General features: G+C 45.8%; 1 protein-coding gene across 1 annotated transcript in view; it reads left to right on the top strand.

Moving 5' to 3' along the window:
- Positions 1-17,441, top strand: part of pcsk1 (proprotein convertase subtilisin/kexin type 1) — a 79,546-nt gene that overhangs the window by 24,151 nt on the left and 37,954 nt on the right. The window contains exons 5-7 of the mRNA XM_038805236.1: positions 4,753-4,829; positions 10,316-10,404; positions 15,899-16,071. Coding sequence (XP_038661164.1) covers positions 4,753-4,829; positions 10,316-10,404; positions 15,899-16,071 — 339 coding nt within the window. The remainder of the gene's footprint in view (positions 1-4,752; positions 4,830-10,315; positions 10,405-15,898; positions 16,072-17,441) is intronic.

The following is a 17,441-nucleotide window of genomic DNA, read 5'->3' on the forward strand; positions in this document are numbered from 1 at the left end:
GGGTTGGTGCAGACTCAATGGGCCGAATGGCCTCCTTCTGCACTCTATGTTCTATGTGAGTGAAGATCTAACAGCATTCAAGAATTTTGACATCATCCAGGACAAAGTAGCCCATTTGATTGGTACCAGATCTAACACCTTCAACATTCACTCTCTCTACCAGAAACACCGTGTCAACAGTGTTGCTAGTAGAGATACAGCACACCAAGGTTTCGTTGATAGCACCTTCCAAAGCTACAACCTCTACCAATTTGAAGGACAAGGCAAGCAGATACCACCTGCAAGTTCCCCTCCAAGTTACACACCATCCTGAGTTGAAACTATATCACTGTTCCTTCTTGTCACAAGGTCAAAATCATGGAACATCCTCCCTGACAACACTATGGGTGTTCCTACCCCACAGGGCCTTCAGCAGTTCAATAATGCAGCTCACCACCACCTTCTCAAGGGAAATTAAGAATGGATAGTAAATGCTAGCCTAGCCAGTGATGCCCAAATCTGGTCAAATAATAAATAAAATAAGCTATTGGAACCCACATACAGGGGATGAGTAATGGATGATTTCAGGTTCCAAGCATCTAAAATTCAGATTCCACTCACTTTGAATATTAAATAAGCAAGACTTGTGTACATATAGTGGAAGCCTAAATGGACTGGCAGGGAGCCTGACTCTTTCAGCTTCCACCATGCCAATGTTTTGAGTACAAGCTAACTGCAAACATCTTGCAAGGGAATCTGATGACTTCTCTTTGAAAATTACAAATAGGACCGAGGCCAAGAAGTTTGCAGATGAACTCATAATGAAGAGAACTCCAAAGTTTGGTTGGATACTTAACAGAACGATAATGGGACACATAGACCACCACAAAGTCTGGATACATCAACAACTTACATTTCTATATTACATATAAAGAGAAATTTCCAAGCACGACGTAGAGCAGTATACATGAAGTGCGTATTGATAAATACAAACATGTGAACTAGGAACCCTCAACCCCTTAAGTCTTCTCCACCATTCAATAGGATCATGGCTGTCCTGATTGTAACCTCAGCTCCACATTTCCTCCTACTCCAATTACCTTTCACCCACCTCTTCATCAAGCATCTATCCACCTCTGCCTTAAGAATATTCAAATACTCTGCTTCCACTGACTTTTGAGACTCACAAATCTCTGAAAGAAACATTTCTCCTAATCTCTGTCTTAAATCCATATTTTTAAACCGTGACCCCTAGTTCTAGATTCAGCAACAAGAGGAAACATCCTCTCCACATCTATCCTGACAAGTCCCCTCAGGATCTTATGGGCGCGATTCTCCGCAAATGTGGCGAATCGTAAAGGCTGCCGTGAAACTGGCCGTGTTTCACGGCAGCCTCCGCCCTAAAAGAGTACGTCTTTTAGCGACGCCGGCCCGACGATCGGTGGGCACTGATCACGGGCCAGACATCTGCTGAGCACGCCCGTGGTGCTCGAACCTACCTCCGCCCCCCACACCGGTCGCGCGCTGTTCACGCCGGCAGCGACCAGGTGTGGTTGGCGCCGGCGTGAACCGGTCAGGTTCGGCAGGCTGCTCGGCCCATCTGGGCCAGAGAATCGGCAGTCGCTGTGACAAACGGCGAGCGGTGATTCTCCGAGCGGCCTGTCGAAAAACGCGACATGCCATTTTTGGGGGGTTGGGAGAATCACGGGGGGTGTCAGGACAGCGTGGTGTGATTCGCCCGGCCCTCCCGCAATTCTCCCACCTGGTGTGGGGTGCGGAGAATCGCGCCCCTAATTTTTAGTTTTACGAATTAGAATGTTAGATATAATAAAAGTGGAGACATCTGATTGAGAAATTGGTAAACAACCCTGAAGTAAGTGTAATTCAAACTGATCACTGAGGTAATTACAGATTAAACGGTAACCTGTATTCAGAAGTGATAAAACCTAAACCTCCCTGAGCCATCTCTAAGCTTTTCGTAGGGATAGGAGGTCTTGTTATTTCAATCGGGGATTTAAGTTATCCAAGTAGTTGAGATTAAAGAAGTTAAAAGCAACTTGCAAAGACTGTTTTTCTTGGTGGAACCAGCAAGTCCACTAGAGATATAAATTATTTATCCCAGAATCAAAGGGTTGTTTGGAAGGTAAATGTAAATAAGTTTAAATTTCTATTTTGAACATCCCAGGTATGCCACATTGCTAATGAGCTGATTGTGCCAGGGGTATTCTTGTGTTTTGTGTTTACTTGTGTGTTTGCTTACAGAAGTAGGCAGTCAGTTTGTAGAAGGCAGAGGTAATGTCTGTCAGGGGTTGTAAAGCTGCTTTTGGACCAGGAGCTGTAAAGCACCAGTGGGATCAGGAGCTGCAAAATAGCTGTCAGAGCTTTAGAGACTGGAAGGAAGAAGCCAGTGTCTGTCCAAGCCCAGAAGGAGAAACATGGAGGCTATTAGGAAACAGGGGTGTTCTAGATTTTTATATCGGTAAGCACGAATGCAATGTGGTCCAAGTTTGAGCTGAGAAGTCCAGAATCATGTGATTTTGAAGGAAAGTGGGAAGGTCGCTTAGCCAAAAGCTAATGGAAGGATCTTTTGGAATCTCATAACTCTGAGATTTGCTGGGACACTAGGGAGAAATCAAAGTGAATTCTGGAAAGCTGTGGCATACTTGGTTTGGATCCAGTAGAAGAAGTGAATATATCCTCAAGTGATCGGACTGTATAAGGGAACGCTTGGGTGGAATTAGAAACTAAGTGCGGAACTGGATTTCTACTCAGCGTCTTAACATTAAATTAGTAGTGTTTGCTTTGCATTATATGCATTTTATATATGCAGTAAAGTATTTTTTTGTTTAAAAACATGAAATCTTGTCATGTCGTTTTCAGCTTGATTTGGGTGTTTGAATTTCTCCTTTGGCATTAATGATCTCTACAGGGATCATATCAACCTCAGAACGGAACATGTAACTAACAGACAACCACTACAAATAATATACATATAGACAACAGACCAACACAGGCAAGAAACATATAATCATTATACAGTTGCTTGAACTAGAGACCATGCATAACCAGGACATATAATGCATGAGTATATATTTCTTTCTATCTTTCTTCCAACAGGTGACACCTTAATTATCCTAATGCAGAAGGATAGGCATTGGCACATTTTCCCTCTGCATAAATTGTCAACATTTAAAATCTGATCCTCCTTATAGGGGATCAGATGTTATATAATTGCCACTATTTCCTTTGTGAACTTGCTTTCCTTGGAATAATATGTTGTCCTTTGCAGCAACCCTAATCTAGCCTAGGTTACATGACATTCTCAGTCAGCCCATATGGGGATTTGGAAGGGCAACCAGTAACTGCATATAGAAGAGGCAGATTGAGCATGGACCCATTTATATATATATATATATATATATTTAGCAGTCCACTTGTTTAGCACCCTCCATTCACTCCCTCCCCCAGTGATACACAGTGGCAGCAGTGTGTACTGTGTACCATCATCCAAATGCACGACCACTACCGTCTAGAAGGACATGAGCAGGAAGCACATAGGACCATCACCACCTGCAAGTTCCCCTCCAAGCCACACACTATCCTGACTTAGAAATTAATCATCATTCCTTCACTGTTGCTGAGTTAAAATCCCAAAAAGAACTTCCCCCTTCCTACCCGAAAGAAGCCCACATGGTGCAAGCTGGCAGGCAGCCCTCCTTGTCTCTGCCTTCCCTGTTGCATGTAATATAATGGTCGCTGAATGAGGCCCTTAAGTGGCTAAATTGAGCTTCAATAGGCCCAAGGGCAGACAGGCTGTCTAACAGCTACCCCATCTACTGTAATGTTGTTATACTGTAATACTGTAATATTGTAATACTGTAATACTGTAACCAGGGGCTGGTTTAGCTCACAAGGCTAAATCGCTGGCTTATAAAGCAGGCCAAGCAGGCCAGCAGCACGGTTCGATTCCCGTACCAGCCTCCCCGGACAGGCGCCGGAATGTGGCGACTAGGGGCTTTTCACAGTAACTTCATTGAAGCCTACTTGTGACAATAAGCGATTTTCATTTTCATTTCATTTTCATATAGAAGACAGGTCTGGGCTGGGCTGGGAGGCAGCAGGCAGGCCACCCAATTTATTTTACGAGCCCCACCACCATAAAATCCAGTCACATAGTTTTCCTTAGCAATCCCATTTTAGAATGAACTGTAATACCATAGGCATAAACTATCCCCGAAATGTCAATTAAAACATTCTGTGGCATTGGATTATCAAAGTGACATAGTGAGCAAACACACCACATGGTGCAACACTGAATGATAGAGACCATACCTAGACTTGATCACTGATTGGTGTTATATTAACTGATATCTGAACTTTGGTCTGAAATAGTTTATTAGTCACAAATAGATTGAAATATTTTTATTCTCCATAACCAAGTGGGGAATCCTCACATTGGAGACAAATTATTACATGATCTCCTTGCAAATTTCTGTAAATTTTAATTAAATGCAATAGATCCAATGGAATAAATGTCACCTCTTGCTATTGATTGTGATTTTTTGAATTACGTATCAACAATATGACTGATTATGTTGGAACGAAAGCTAAGCACAATATTTTTGATTAAAACAAAAATCTCTATAGATCTGGACTGTGAATATTCTTGATCAATATTCTACCCAGGCCTAACAAATGGAATATCATAGTTTTCAAAACATTTATTGTGACACATGACTATTAATGCTTTCATTTATGTTTTTATTTCAATAGGATCCAGAAGCAAGTTATGATTTTAATGATAATGACCCTGATCCATTTCCAAGATATGACCCAACTAATGAAAATAAGTAAGTTTATACCTGTAATGAAATTTAGGATTTACTGAAACCTTTCACACATTGAGAAAATGCGAGCAAAGAAAAGGCCAATATTTCCGTTATCGCCATAAATCTGCTGGAGGTACAGTGCAAGTTTCCTGCCACACCTTTGGTGAAGTTATGATGAAAACTCTAAGGAATTTCCTCAGGAATTTCTTTTGCTTTTGACCTGCGGCACATTCGGTAGCACTGATAAAATAAAATACCACGAACAGTTCTTGGCAATTGAAATTAGCCAATTTGATCCCAGACCCAAGCTGGTGAGGGTTCACATACCAAGTTGGCCATAACAAGGAGAATTAATATAAACAACAGGAAGTCCACTCTTAGACAAAGATTGATTCTGAGAAGACGGGCAATAAAAGACATCCACCTTGACTTTCTACTGAGATTCTGAAAGTTCAGCAGCACACTCGTCGGGCGCGATCTGCCGATCACGCTGCACCCGAAAAGCAGCGCACTGTGGCACAACGTGGCCAGTAAATAACGGAAGACCCCACTCCCAGGATTTAGCCAACTCACCTCACCTCGTGAGATCTAGCGCGTTCTTGTGAAATGGCTCGATGCGAAGCCCGCCGATTGTGGATGGGATTACATTTCGGCAAATCTGCATATTAGAACGAGACAGCTGGACTGACTCTAATATGTAGTTCCCCAGGGTAACCAAGGTGTTGGGATCTATCCCCTTTAGCTTGGAGACCTAGAGCGAACCCCGCTCAGTGCTGTTCTCCACAAATGGGGACCAGCCGGAATGGCACTCTTAAGTCCCAGGGGATTTACAGTCCCCAGCTGCATGCCCTCTGGGAGGGTTGGTCCTCTAGTACTGCTGGTGCCACCTGGGCACCCTGGCACTGCCAGCCTGGCACTCTGGCATGGTCAGCCTGACACCTGGCAGTGCCACCTGGGTGCCAGCCTGGCAGTGCCATGGTACCAAGCTGGCATATTTTGTGTGGCCAGTGATCGGGCAGAGAGTGGGTCCAGTGGGGGCGTGGGGGGAAGTGAGGGGGAGTGGCCCGGGGACCCCCTTACAATGAGTTGGGACTTGGGGATGGATCTGGGGTCATGTCGGGGGTGCAAAAGATTGGGTTGCCATTTAAAAATAGTGTCCCGATCTTCTCTCCCTGCACTGATGGGTTTTGGCAAGGGAGGCTCCTCAGTGCAGGAGACGGCTAAACATGCTTGCAATGTGCCCATAGAAATAAGGGGTAAAATTTGCCATTTCAGAGAGTGTTGACGCCAGTACTGAATTGCATGCGGTTCGCTTTCCCATTGGGGCCACTATTTGTGGAGCAATTCATGACATGCTAATGGCCACCACTCTGCTGGCATGAATTCCAAGCAATTCCCAGCCCAGCCGGTGTTCTAAGCACTGGGGCTGCAGTTAGTGCCAAAGAGCCTGACAGCTGGAGCTGTTTTTAAGTTATCCACTTATCATGCACTAACTGCAGCCACCAAGATGGCTCAGAGAAGACATGCCCCCCGAGGTCGGGGGTCTGAGATGGATCCACAGCTCCAGAAGAGTAAGAAGCTGAGGGGCATCCTCTTCCCCAGCGTGGGCCGCAGACTTAAGAATGCCCTCCTGAACACTGCCTGGGAGGTGGTGGCAATCAGCGCTGCCAGTCTCACTGCCAGGAGGATACAGCTGGTGATCTGGAGGGGTGGGGGTCACTGGTGAGTACTCACCTTGAGAGGTGCAGAGAACCAACACCTGGGCGGTTCCAAAGTCTGTGATGCAGGTATCCTCTGAGCTCTGCTGATCCCCTGCTTCCTCTGCAATGGGACAACGCTTCTGAGGAGTGCCAAAATGTGGTGGGCTCCTGATTGAGCTTGGATCTTGATGATACAGCTTTGCTACGAGGGAGTCCAGATGGGCAGCCTGGATGGGCTCCTAGATAGCCAGAAGACTTCTGAGCATTTAAAGGACACAGGCAGCACTCAGCAGTGTGAGCAGCCAGGAGCCTGTAAGTAGCACCAAGGGGGTGCATTTAAAAGACAGACTTCAGCAATGGCGGTCTGAGCTAACCCAAATCCTGAGGGGGAGACCCCAAGTGGCTTGGGTATACGCGCTACTGCCCCCAGCCCGGGCAGCCATCCCCCAGAAAGCCCAACAGTTTTGAACGGTTTTTCAGTGTTTCTTTAGCCTCCCGCTCCCCCTCTGCAGCTGTGGTGCCCAGTCCACATTTGTAAATTCTTGTAATAATTTAAGCCCGCAAGACTTCCACTTGAGAGGAGCAGAACGTCGTGAAAAGACGGAGCATACTGTGTCTAACCCACTAATTACATTTAAATGCACCCAAATGTTGGTTATGCGTGGTGCCACTGGTGCGGGGTACTAACCTCGTTATTGCTACCAGGGAGGGACTGGAGCATGGCGCCTGAATCGGGGCTTTGCGCAGACCTTGATTTTGGCCAGACGCTGAATTTTTCACCCAATCGTGGTTCACGTTTGTGGTGTCACAAGGTGAATAATTTTGTCCAATATAAACAGCTGATACAAGCAGCTGTTCCTTCAATATAGAATATAGAATATAGAATATAGAACATAGAACATACAGTGCAGAAGGAGGCCATTCGGCCCATCGAGTCTGTACCGACCCGCTTAAGCTCTCACTTCCACCCTATCCCCATAACCCAATAACCCCTCCTAACCTTTTTGGTCACTAAGGGCAATTTAGCATGGCCAATCCACCTAACCTGCATGTCTGTGGGAGGAAACCGGAGCACCCGGAGGAAACTCACGCATTAACGGGCAGAACGTGCAGATTCTGCACAGACAGTGACCCAGCGGGGAATTGAACCTGGGACCTGGTGCTGTGAAGCTACAGTGCTAACCACTGTGCTACTGTGCTGCTCAACATTTCTGCAAAAGGTACAATGGAAGATGAGGAGAAACTGCTGAGATTCTCACCTCTGATTGGGGTACTGTAGAAAGAGCTTGTTTTGGTTTTGACTATAATTTAGGAATACACAATGCAAACACAGGGAAAAATGTGACAATATGCACTATTTCCCAGCACTCAGCATTTTACCTTTATAAATAACAAATAGCTGCTCCTCAAAAATCTTTTTGAAACTTTCCTTTAAATTATTAAAATATTTTTGAATTATTAAATCATTAGCAGAGTAATTGTTTTTATCCCTCTCAAGAGTGTCATGTGAGAGTACCTTTAAGAAATGGGTGTTTACTACTGCAGTGATGTCAGAGAGTGGGTGGAGCTGGGCTGTCTGTCAGCTTTTTACTTTCATTTTAGGCTGTTTGCTGCAGGGTGTGCTTTAGTTTTGTTTTCAGAGCTGGATAGCTGCAGTCACAGCCAGAAGGTATATGAGTCTCTCTCACTCTGTAATCTAAAGACTGTAAATCTATCCTTTGGTGATTTAAAACTAATAATTGCTCTCAGAGGTGACTTTAACCTGATGTGCTTCTGTTTAAACGTTTTTTTCAATCTTATGGATATTAAAAGGGCAGCTTACGGATTACTTAGTGTTGTATTCTTTGGGGGTTATATTTGAATTGATGGTTGCTAAGATGTTCACTGTATGTTTTAAAAAGGTTAACTTGAGTTCATAGAATAAACATTGTTTTGCTTTAATAAATGTGCTCCCCATACAACAATCTATTAAAAGTTGTGGGTCAGGTGAACTCCATGATACACTTGTGGTTCTCTAAACCCTGGCCCAGAACAAGAGCGTGAGTGGTCAAGACAGGCATGATTCAAAGGACTTAAAACTAGGTCCACATTTGAGCTTAGCTCGTCAGTGCAAGAAGAGATCAGACACCCCACTGCAGCCGCCGGACCCCCCACTGCCCCAACTTACCTCTTAAGGGCAGGGCACCCCTGGGCCCAATCCCTGGCATGGGCAACCTGGCGTGGGGGCACCTTGACACTGCCAGCCTGGCACCTTGGCAGTGCCCCTGCCTGCTTGGCAGTGCCACCCAGACTTTGATTTGATTTATTGTCACGGGTACCAAGGTTCTGCGTACAATCCAGTCATGTCGTTCCATACATGAAAAAAACATAGGACATACATGAATAGACAATGTAAGTATATAGACACAGGCATCGGATGAAGCATACAGAGTGTAGCACTACTCAGTAGAGAAGATGCGCGAAAAGATCAGTTCAGTCCATAAGAGTCATTCAGGAGTCTGGTAACAACGGGGGAAAATCTGGTTTTGAACCTTTTAGTGTGTGTTCTCAGTCTTTTGTATCAACTATACCTGATGGCAAAAGTTGGTGCAAGGGTGCCTGGGTGGTGTTGCTCAGGTGCCAGGTTGGCAGTGCCAAAGTGCCCAAGTACCAGCAGGAGTGCCTGGGTGCCACCTTGCCCAGAGCCCGACCTCCGATGGCTTGGGAGACCCGCCCAGGTTCTGTTACGTCTGGACCATGTTTGTGTGGACGTATTAAATTAGCCTAATATCTCATTTAAATGTGTTGATCCGGATTTCTCCCAGTAAGGGAGAGATCCAGATCGTGACATCACGCAAGACCTTGTTAGATCTTGTGAGGTGATCTGAGCATTGGCCTCCCTATGTCACCAAATCGGGTACAACAAGACCAATCGATCACGCTCAACATTTCATTTGCCATGAGAACCAAAGACTCCAAACCATTTCAGGGACTTCACCAGTGCAATTCTCATGAGTGACCTCATTGTATTTACCTCTATGAGGAGGGGTAATTGATTGTCATTTCAGAAGATTATTGCAGATTTCAGGAACAATTGAAAATTCTGGAAAGGACTGCAGATTCTGAGAATAATTGCAGATTCTGAGAATAATTGCAGATTCAGAGAATAATTGCAGATTCAGAGAAAAATTGCAGATTCAGAGACATGTTGAGGTGGAATTATAATCTACCACACAACACTGGAAGAGTTGAGTTGATCAGAGAGAAACTAAATAAACATTTATCAATGGATGCTGGAAAGCTTCTCCAGTACATGAGAGCCAAATAACACAAACAGAGACTTCTCATTCTTTTTCCTGTCTCCTCCATGGAAAGAGCAGACTTTCCTTGTTTCATTATTTCTCATATCCTGTGTACAAACATTGCCACAATGTGAAGGTTACAGCTGCTGGTATATATTTATTTTAAGTGACACATAGCTTAATGTCTATATTGTGAATCTCTCATCAATTAGGAACTGTGGCCAGCAGCATATACTGTTGTCTGTTCTCAGAATTGAAATAGTTCTTACCAACTGTATGCCAGCTACAAAGTACACATACTTTTACCAGAATAATACTGACATTATAAGGTTTGATTATGCTGGATCACAATCAAAAGTATCGTTTTATTTTTCAGTGTTCACCATAATGTAAATATGTGCCCAAATATTATCACACCAGAGTTTATTTTGAACTATAAATCGTTTATGCACAGCTTGCAAAAGAGCTAGGCCACAACTTCGCCTTTGGATTTGACAAGTTCTAACCTGTTTCCTTATTTTTTTAGGCATGGTACCAGGTGTGCTGGGGAAATTGCGATGCAAGCTAATAACAAGAAATGTGGAGTTGGAGTGGCTTACAATTCAAAAGTTGGAGGTACAAGATAGATGAACATGAGCATTTCCAATTCAACAATGTGAATGTGGGAGAGATGTGCACTGTATAATATACTAAAATGGTGGAAGATATAAATTTGTCTTTTCTTGCCCACTCAGCTAAAATTAACTCATCACGTTATCCCTTTACTGACTATGCAAGCTTATTCAGAAGTAGCTTGGTTTTAGAATGGCTTTGTTATTAATAGGGGTTCCTTTGTGATCAAATTGGATAATATTTAGATGCTTATCTTTTGTTTGACTGAAACAAAGGATTCCCCCGCCCTTAAAGAGCAAATTAATTAATCAACAGCATCTAAACCAATTAACTGGTTGTTTCATTTATTGCTGCATGTGAAACTTTCCCATAAGGCAAATTAGCTGCTGCGCTTCCTGACCTTAAAACAGTGATAATACTTCAAAATTATTATTTGGCTGTGGAGAGCTTTGGGATGTCTAAAGAATATGAAAGACATTTTATAAATGCTATTTTTAAAATGTCTTTATTTAATTTCCACAATGAAGCACTTGGTTGAATTTTAACTTGTTTCTGATCATTCAAAGGATTTGGGTTTCATTGGCTAGGCCAGCATTTATTGCCCATCCCTAATTGCTCTAAAAGGGTGGTGGTGACCTGCTTTCTTGAACTGCTGTAGTCCATGTGATGTGTGTACATGCTAGTGAGGGAGTTCCAGGATTTTGACCCAGTGACAGTGAAGAAACGGTGATATATTTCCAGGTCAGGATGGTGAGCACAGTAAGAAGTCTTACACCAGGTTAAAGTCCAACAGGTTTGTTTTAAACACAAGCTTTTGGAGCACTGCTCCATCCTCAGGTGAATGGAGAGGTATGTTCCAGAAACATTTATATAGACAAAGTCAGAGATGCCAGACAATGCTTGGAATGCGAGCATTTGCGGGTAATCAAATCATTACAGATCCAGAGGTAGGGGGTGATCCCAGGTTAAAGAGGTGTGAATTGTCTCAAGCCAGGACAGTTGGTAGGATTTTGCAAGTCCAGGCCAGATGGTGGGGGGTGAATGTAATGCGACATGAATCCAAGATCCCGGTTGAGGCCGCACTCATGCGTGCAGAACTTAGCTATAAGTTTTTGCTCGGCAATTCTGCATTGTCGCGTGTCCTGAAGGCCACCTTGGAGAACGCTTACCCGGAGATCAGAGGCTGAATTGACTGCTGAAGTGTTTCCCGACTGGAAGGGAACATTCCTGCCTGGTGATTGTTGCACAATGCCCGTTCATTCGTTGTCGCAGTGTCTGCATGGTCTCGCCAATGTACCATGCTTCGGGACATCCTTTCCTGCAGCGTATGAGGTAGACTACATTGGTCGAGTCGCACGAGTATGTGCCGCGTACCTGGTGGGTGGTGTTTACACGAGTAATGGTGGTATCCATGTCGATGATATGGCATGTCTTGCAGAGATTGCCCTGGCAGGGTTGTGAAGGAAGGTGAGTGGCTTGGAGGGGAACCTCCGGGTGATGGTCTTCTCATATGTCTACTGCATTTATTCTTCATATGATGGTGTTCATGGTTTTGGAAAGTGCTGCCTAAGGAGCCTCGGTGAGTTCAACTTGTAAATGTTAAACACTGCCGCTACAGTTCATTAGTGGTGGAAGGAATGAATATGAGTGGATGGGGTGCCAATCAAGCGGGTTGCTTTGTCCTGGATGCTGTTAAGTTCCTTGGGTGTTGTTTGAGCTGCACTCACCCAGGCAAATGGGGAGTAGTCCATCTTAATCCTGACTTGTGTCTTGTAGATGGTGGACAGGCTTTGGGAAATCAGGAGATGAGTTACGTACCCAGGATTCCTCGCCCCTGACTTGCTCTTGTAGCCACAGTATTTATATGGCGAGTTCAGTTCAGTTTCTGCTCAATGGTAACCCCCAAGATGTTGGTATCATGAGCTGGTGGATTGGGATCATTTTTGAGGTTAAAATGCAAGAAATCTGCAACAGGAAGCGAATAGTCTTGAACTAATTCACCCGTGGCATTGGATCTATCCACTTCATCTTGGAGACCTCGTGTGACCGCTGTTCAGTATTGGTCTCCACAAACGGAGACCAAACCGAATGACGGGCGCGGTTCTCCCAAACAGGGAGAAATCGTAAGGCTGGCATCAAAAACGGGCGGGTTTGACGCCAGCCTCCCCCCCCCCCCCCCCGACCGGGAACCGATTCTGGTCCCCGGTCGGGGCTAGCATGCCGCGGCCGTGAACTCCGGCATGACGGGCTTAACGAATTTCGTTAAACCCGCTTGCCAGAGTTTGCGACGGCTGACGCGTCACATGACATCAGCCGCGCATGCGCGGATTGGAAGACTCCAACGAATGCGCGGATGACGTAATCGCGCATTTGCGCGAAACCCGCGCATGCGCAGACCGGGATGCCCCTCAGCCGCCCCGCGAATGGAAACAGCGGGGCGGCGGAAGGACAAAGAGTGCGCGGGAATCGGATCCGCTGCCCGCGATCGGTGCCCACCGATCGCGGGCCCATGGCACCCTTGGCACGGCCGTGGTACTGCCGTGCCAATCGGTGCCATGGTTGGCAAGATCCGAACTTTACGGCCGTTTTTACGAACGGTCAGACCAGGTGTGTTTGCCGTTCGTAAAAACCGTCGTAAAGGGCTTGGACTTCGGCCCATCGGCCAGCTGAGAATCGTGTCGGGAGTCGGGCGTGGGGGGGGAGGAGAAAAGCGGGAGGGCGTCAGACTACCGTGGCCGTAAAAAATTACGACCCCCACTATTCTCCGCACCGTCGTGAGTGCGGAGAATTGCGCCCGACATTCGTGGGGGTCTCCCAGGAGATCGGAGGCCCCCATATGCATGCCCTCTGGGCAGTGAGGGGGCTTTGGGAGGTTGCGTCAAGTCTTCAGAGATTGGGACGCTATTTAAAATTGCTGTCCCAATCTCTCAGTACACTGAGGATTTCCAGCAAGCAGAGCTTTTCAGTGCAGTAAACGGGGGCATGTGTGGCCTCAGGCGTGGGTTCCCCGCTGAGGCCTCTGTCTAACTGAGGACACATTAAATAAAGGCGCTTTTCTCAGTACTGCGAGCGCCAGGAAACACACGGCTAAAAGCGCTCATTATGGGACTTCTTCCCATTTAGTTAAATAGCGCTCTATGTTTCAATCATATCAGCTTTCATACTTCTGAATTCCGAAGAGTACAGACTCAACATGTTTAATCTTTCCTCATGTGGCTCTAATGATGATGTGGGGCGTGATTCTCCCAGCTCCGCGCGGGCCGGAGAATTGGAGCAACCGTGCCACGCCGCCCCGACGCCGGCGCGCTTGGCGTGGCGCCGGTCGCGGGCCGATTGTACGGCCCGGATGGTCCGAGCAGCCGCGCAGAAAAGGCAGAGTTCCGCTGGCGCCGTTCACAGCTGGTTGCTGCCAGCGGGAACTCTGCGCGAAGGGTCGGGGCGGGGGGGGGTGCGGCCTGTGGGGCGGGGAAAGGTGCTTCTTCACCGAGTGGGGGGGGGGGGCTCTGATGGGGTCTGGCTCGCGATCGGGGCCCATCGATCGGCGGGCCGGCCTCAAGTCCCTTTGTACCAGAGTTTTCTGCAGCCTCCCTCCATTTAAATAATAAGATGCATTCTCATTTTTCTTCCAAAATACATAATCTCACATTGTCCTACATTGAATTCCATTTGCCAATTTTCTGCCCACTCATAACTTTGCAATATCACTCTGTAAACTATTTAAATCAAGAAGCGAGTTGGTCATTTAAATATCATGCTGAGGTTTCATACCTTCAATTTCAAGGCTATTCTATTTTTAACTCATGTTGAATGGGTTTCCCTGGCCTCTGGAAATTCATCAGCTTTAATGTGGCGAGAGAGTCTGAATCACATAAAGTGAATTTACAGCACTGCTTGTGGGCCAAGAGCAGCAAGAGAGTTTCCTCAAGGATCAACAAACTAGCCAATAAATATTCACCCAAATAATCACGTGATCTGACTACTCAACCGTTGTCTGACTCCATGGCCACCATCTGACCCTTTAATTACCATCCCATCTGTTCAAACTATCATCGGATTCCCATCAACTCCCACTTGTGATCAGGACCTCTGACCACCATTAGACACCTCTCGCACAGTTCCCTGGAACACCCAGTCTACCATAGGAACATCTTCTGGCAACCCAACTCCCCCACCCCACCACCAGGGGGTGGAATTCTCACCTTAAGCCAATTAACACTGCTCCAAGTTTTAAATAGCTGCAGGGCAGCCATCGTTGTCATTTTAGCCAGGGGGCGGAGTCCATGATACTCCAGAACATCCATTATGTCGTCTATTGATTAAAGTCCAAAGCTTCTCTTGGCTCCAATAGGATCTCTTCTGACTGCTTCACCAAGGTAAATCATCCAGTGACCTTTTAAACAAAACCACTTATTGCAATCCTTTGAACATAAAGAATGGAACTCTTATTGCAAGGTGATTCTGTGTTCTTGAACTCTTTATAATCCTTGTTTCCTCAAACATGAATTCCATCCTCACCAACCCTCCGCTTGGCAGTAAAACCTTTCTTTTGCCTGGCAGAGCAGCACCATAGAAAGCCCTCTGCGGTGGGTCTTTGTCCCTTGAACCCTTTACCTGACTGCCTCTGAGAGCTTGTGAGTCTGGAGGCAGCAAGAACAGCCTTCTCTTTTATGTTCAAGTTTTAAAGCTTGCACCTTACTTCGACCTGCAGCCCTGTCCCCATGGCAACTAGGTTTCATGGTCTTGTCTCCAGGCAAAATTAGTATGAGATCAAATATGTTAGACTCCGAGCAGATCCTGAGGAGGACTCCGAGCAGATCCTGAGGAGATCACATATCCCACTACCCCACTTTAGCTTGAATTAAAGGAGTCAGTTTAAAATATAACCACCTTATAAAAGTCTTGCATTTGTAGCAGTATAAATAATTCTTAGTTCTGGTATTTTAATAAAAGTCATTTGGAGTTATTTTCTACTCCACTATCCTCTTATTTTAATCATCCCCATGATGTGCACTATGCCCTGAATAAAACCTCAGACAGGTGATCTGCTCCCAGGCCTTTGTCATTAAGTTGATTGCAGTGAATCAGTTGGCAATGTCCAGAGTGACTAGCTCTCCAATTTTCCTCCTTCCATGAAGCCAAACACCTCCTATCATAATGCTGAGAACAAGAACTTGCCATGTTGGCATTCTCTGCACAAATGTATGATTACCACACTATAACAGAGCATGTTGAAGTTTCAAAACTCTGTAATGCCGCATATACATGAAGTATAAACTGTTAAAACATGTTGAGTAGAACAGAAGTTTATCTGATGATGTTGATATAATTTGAAACTCTTATATGTTGAATATTGCTTGATAATTCTGTCCCCTAGTTCGTGTCTTATTTGCAGTTGATTGTTGGTCAATGCTCCACCTAAACTAAGTATTTTAATTAAAGCTAACTTTCAGACTAATGTCACTAGTTCACTAATTTTGAAGTCTGCACTTTCTCGTAGGCATCAGAATGCTGGATGGCATTGTAACAGATGCAATTGAAGCTACTTCAATCGGGTTCAACCCACAACATGTGGATATTTATAGTGCAAGTTGGGGTCCGAATGATGATGGAAAGACTGTGGAAGGTCCTGGCCGACTAGCACAAAAAGCATTTGAATATGGCATCCAGAAGGTGAGTGCCTTTTGCTCCATAAACCTTTCTGCAGGTCTGATTGTCCACACAAGACGAGAGTAAGTTATATCACACTTATTAATGCAGCCAGCATAACACATCACTTTACTCGGGATTTTAAAGTCTTTTATGAAGAAATAAAACGTTTTTAAAAATTTCAAGAAAGAGGATCACTCATGGATGAAGGAGAGAACCTGTTGAAGGATTATGAGGAGTGTTAGAAAATAAAGGTATTTTTAAGGGATTTAAATTTGTATTGGTAAACATTAGAAATAAGGTATAGTGTCAATGGGTTTATTTTAATGTTTCTGTGCCTGGAAGGATAAAACGTATAGTTAGATTCATGCTGGACAAAGGTGTTTGTTTGTGTGGGGGTTGGTTCAGCTCCAATTGTGTTTCGAGAGTGTTACGGCATGAAGAGTAAATAGATGTAAGTTGTTGCTCAGCAACAAGAGGCCACTTTCTAGAGAGAAGGACTTTCCTTTGTATTTAGTTTTAACTGGAAGCCAGAACTGTTGGAGACCGGACGATGGGGAGTGAACAGCTCTCAATTCTGCCAGGAGAAGCTGGACAGGACAAGATCCAGGGCGAGATTCTCTGATCCTGAGGCTAAGTGTCGAAGCTGTCGGAAATGCAGTCGCGTTTCCCGGCGGCGTCAACATGGCCTCAGAATCAGAAATTCTGATCCCTACAGGGGGCCAGCACGGCACTGGAGTGACCCACACCGCTCCAGCTGTTACTCCCAATGTCAACTGGGTGCACGGGGTCCACGCATGCGCAGTGGCACCGGTGCCAACACGCGCATGCGCATCGGCTCCGTTCTCTGCGCCGGCTCCGACGCCAAATGGCATAGGGTTAAAGGGGCCAGTGCATAAGAAAGGAGGCCCCAGCCCGAGAGGCCGGTCCGCCGATCGGTGGGCCTCGATTGCGGGCCAGGCCACAACAGAGGCCCCCCGGGGTCAGACCCGTCCCCCCCTCCCCCCACATCACAGGCTGCCCCCAGACCCTTCCACGCCGAGGTCCCGCTGACTAGGAGCAGGCTAGAATGGCACCAGCGGGACTTGGGATTTCGGTTACGGCCGCTCGGCCCATCCCGAGCCGAGTATCGGCGGCACCAATGGCGCGGATTCTCCGCTCTGCGGGGAATCACGTCCCGGCGTTGGGGAGGAGTGGCGCGATTTGCGTCGGTCACAGCGATTCTCCAGTCCGGCCCCGGGCTGGACATTCAGATAACCAGGGAATTGGGGCAGAACGAATGTTTAAGTCACCTGAAGTTATGAGAACAGAAACCAAGGTATTGTTCAGAAGAATTTTAGGAAGAATAAACAAAGTGTTCTGAGTTAAAGAGAAAATTGACAATTGCAATAACT

Source organism: Scyliorhinus canicula, chromosome 8 (genome assembly GCF_902713615.1).
Source record: "Scyliorhinus canicula chromosome 8, sScyCan1.1, whole genome shotgun sequence".
In the NCBI taxonomy this organism is placed as follows: domain Eukaryota; kingdom Metazoa; phylum Chordata; class Chondrichthyes; order Carcharhiniformes; family Scyliorhinidae; genus Scyliorhinus; species Scyliorhinus canicula.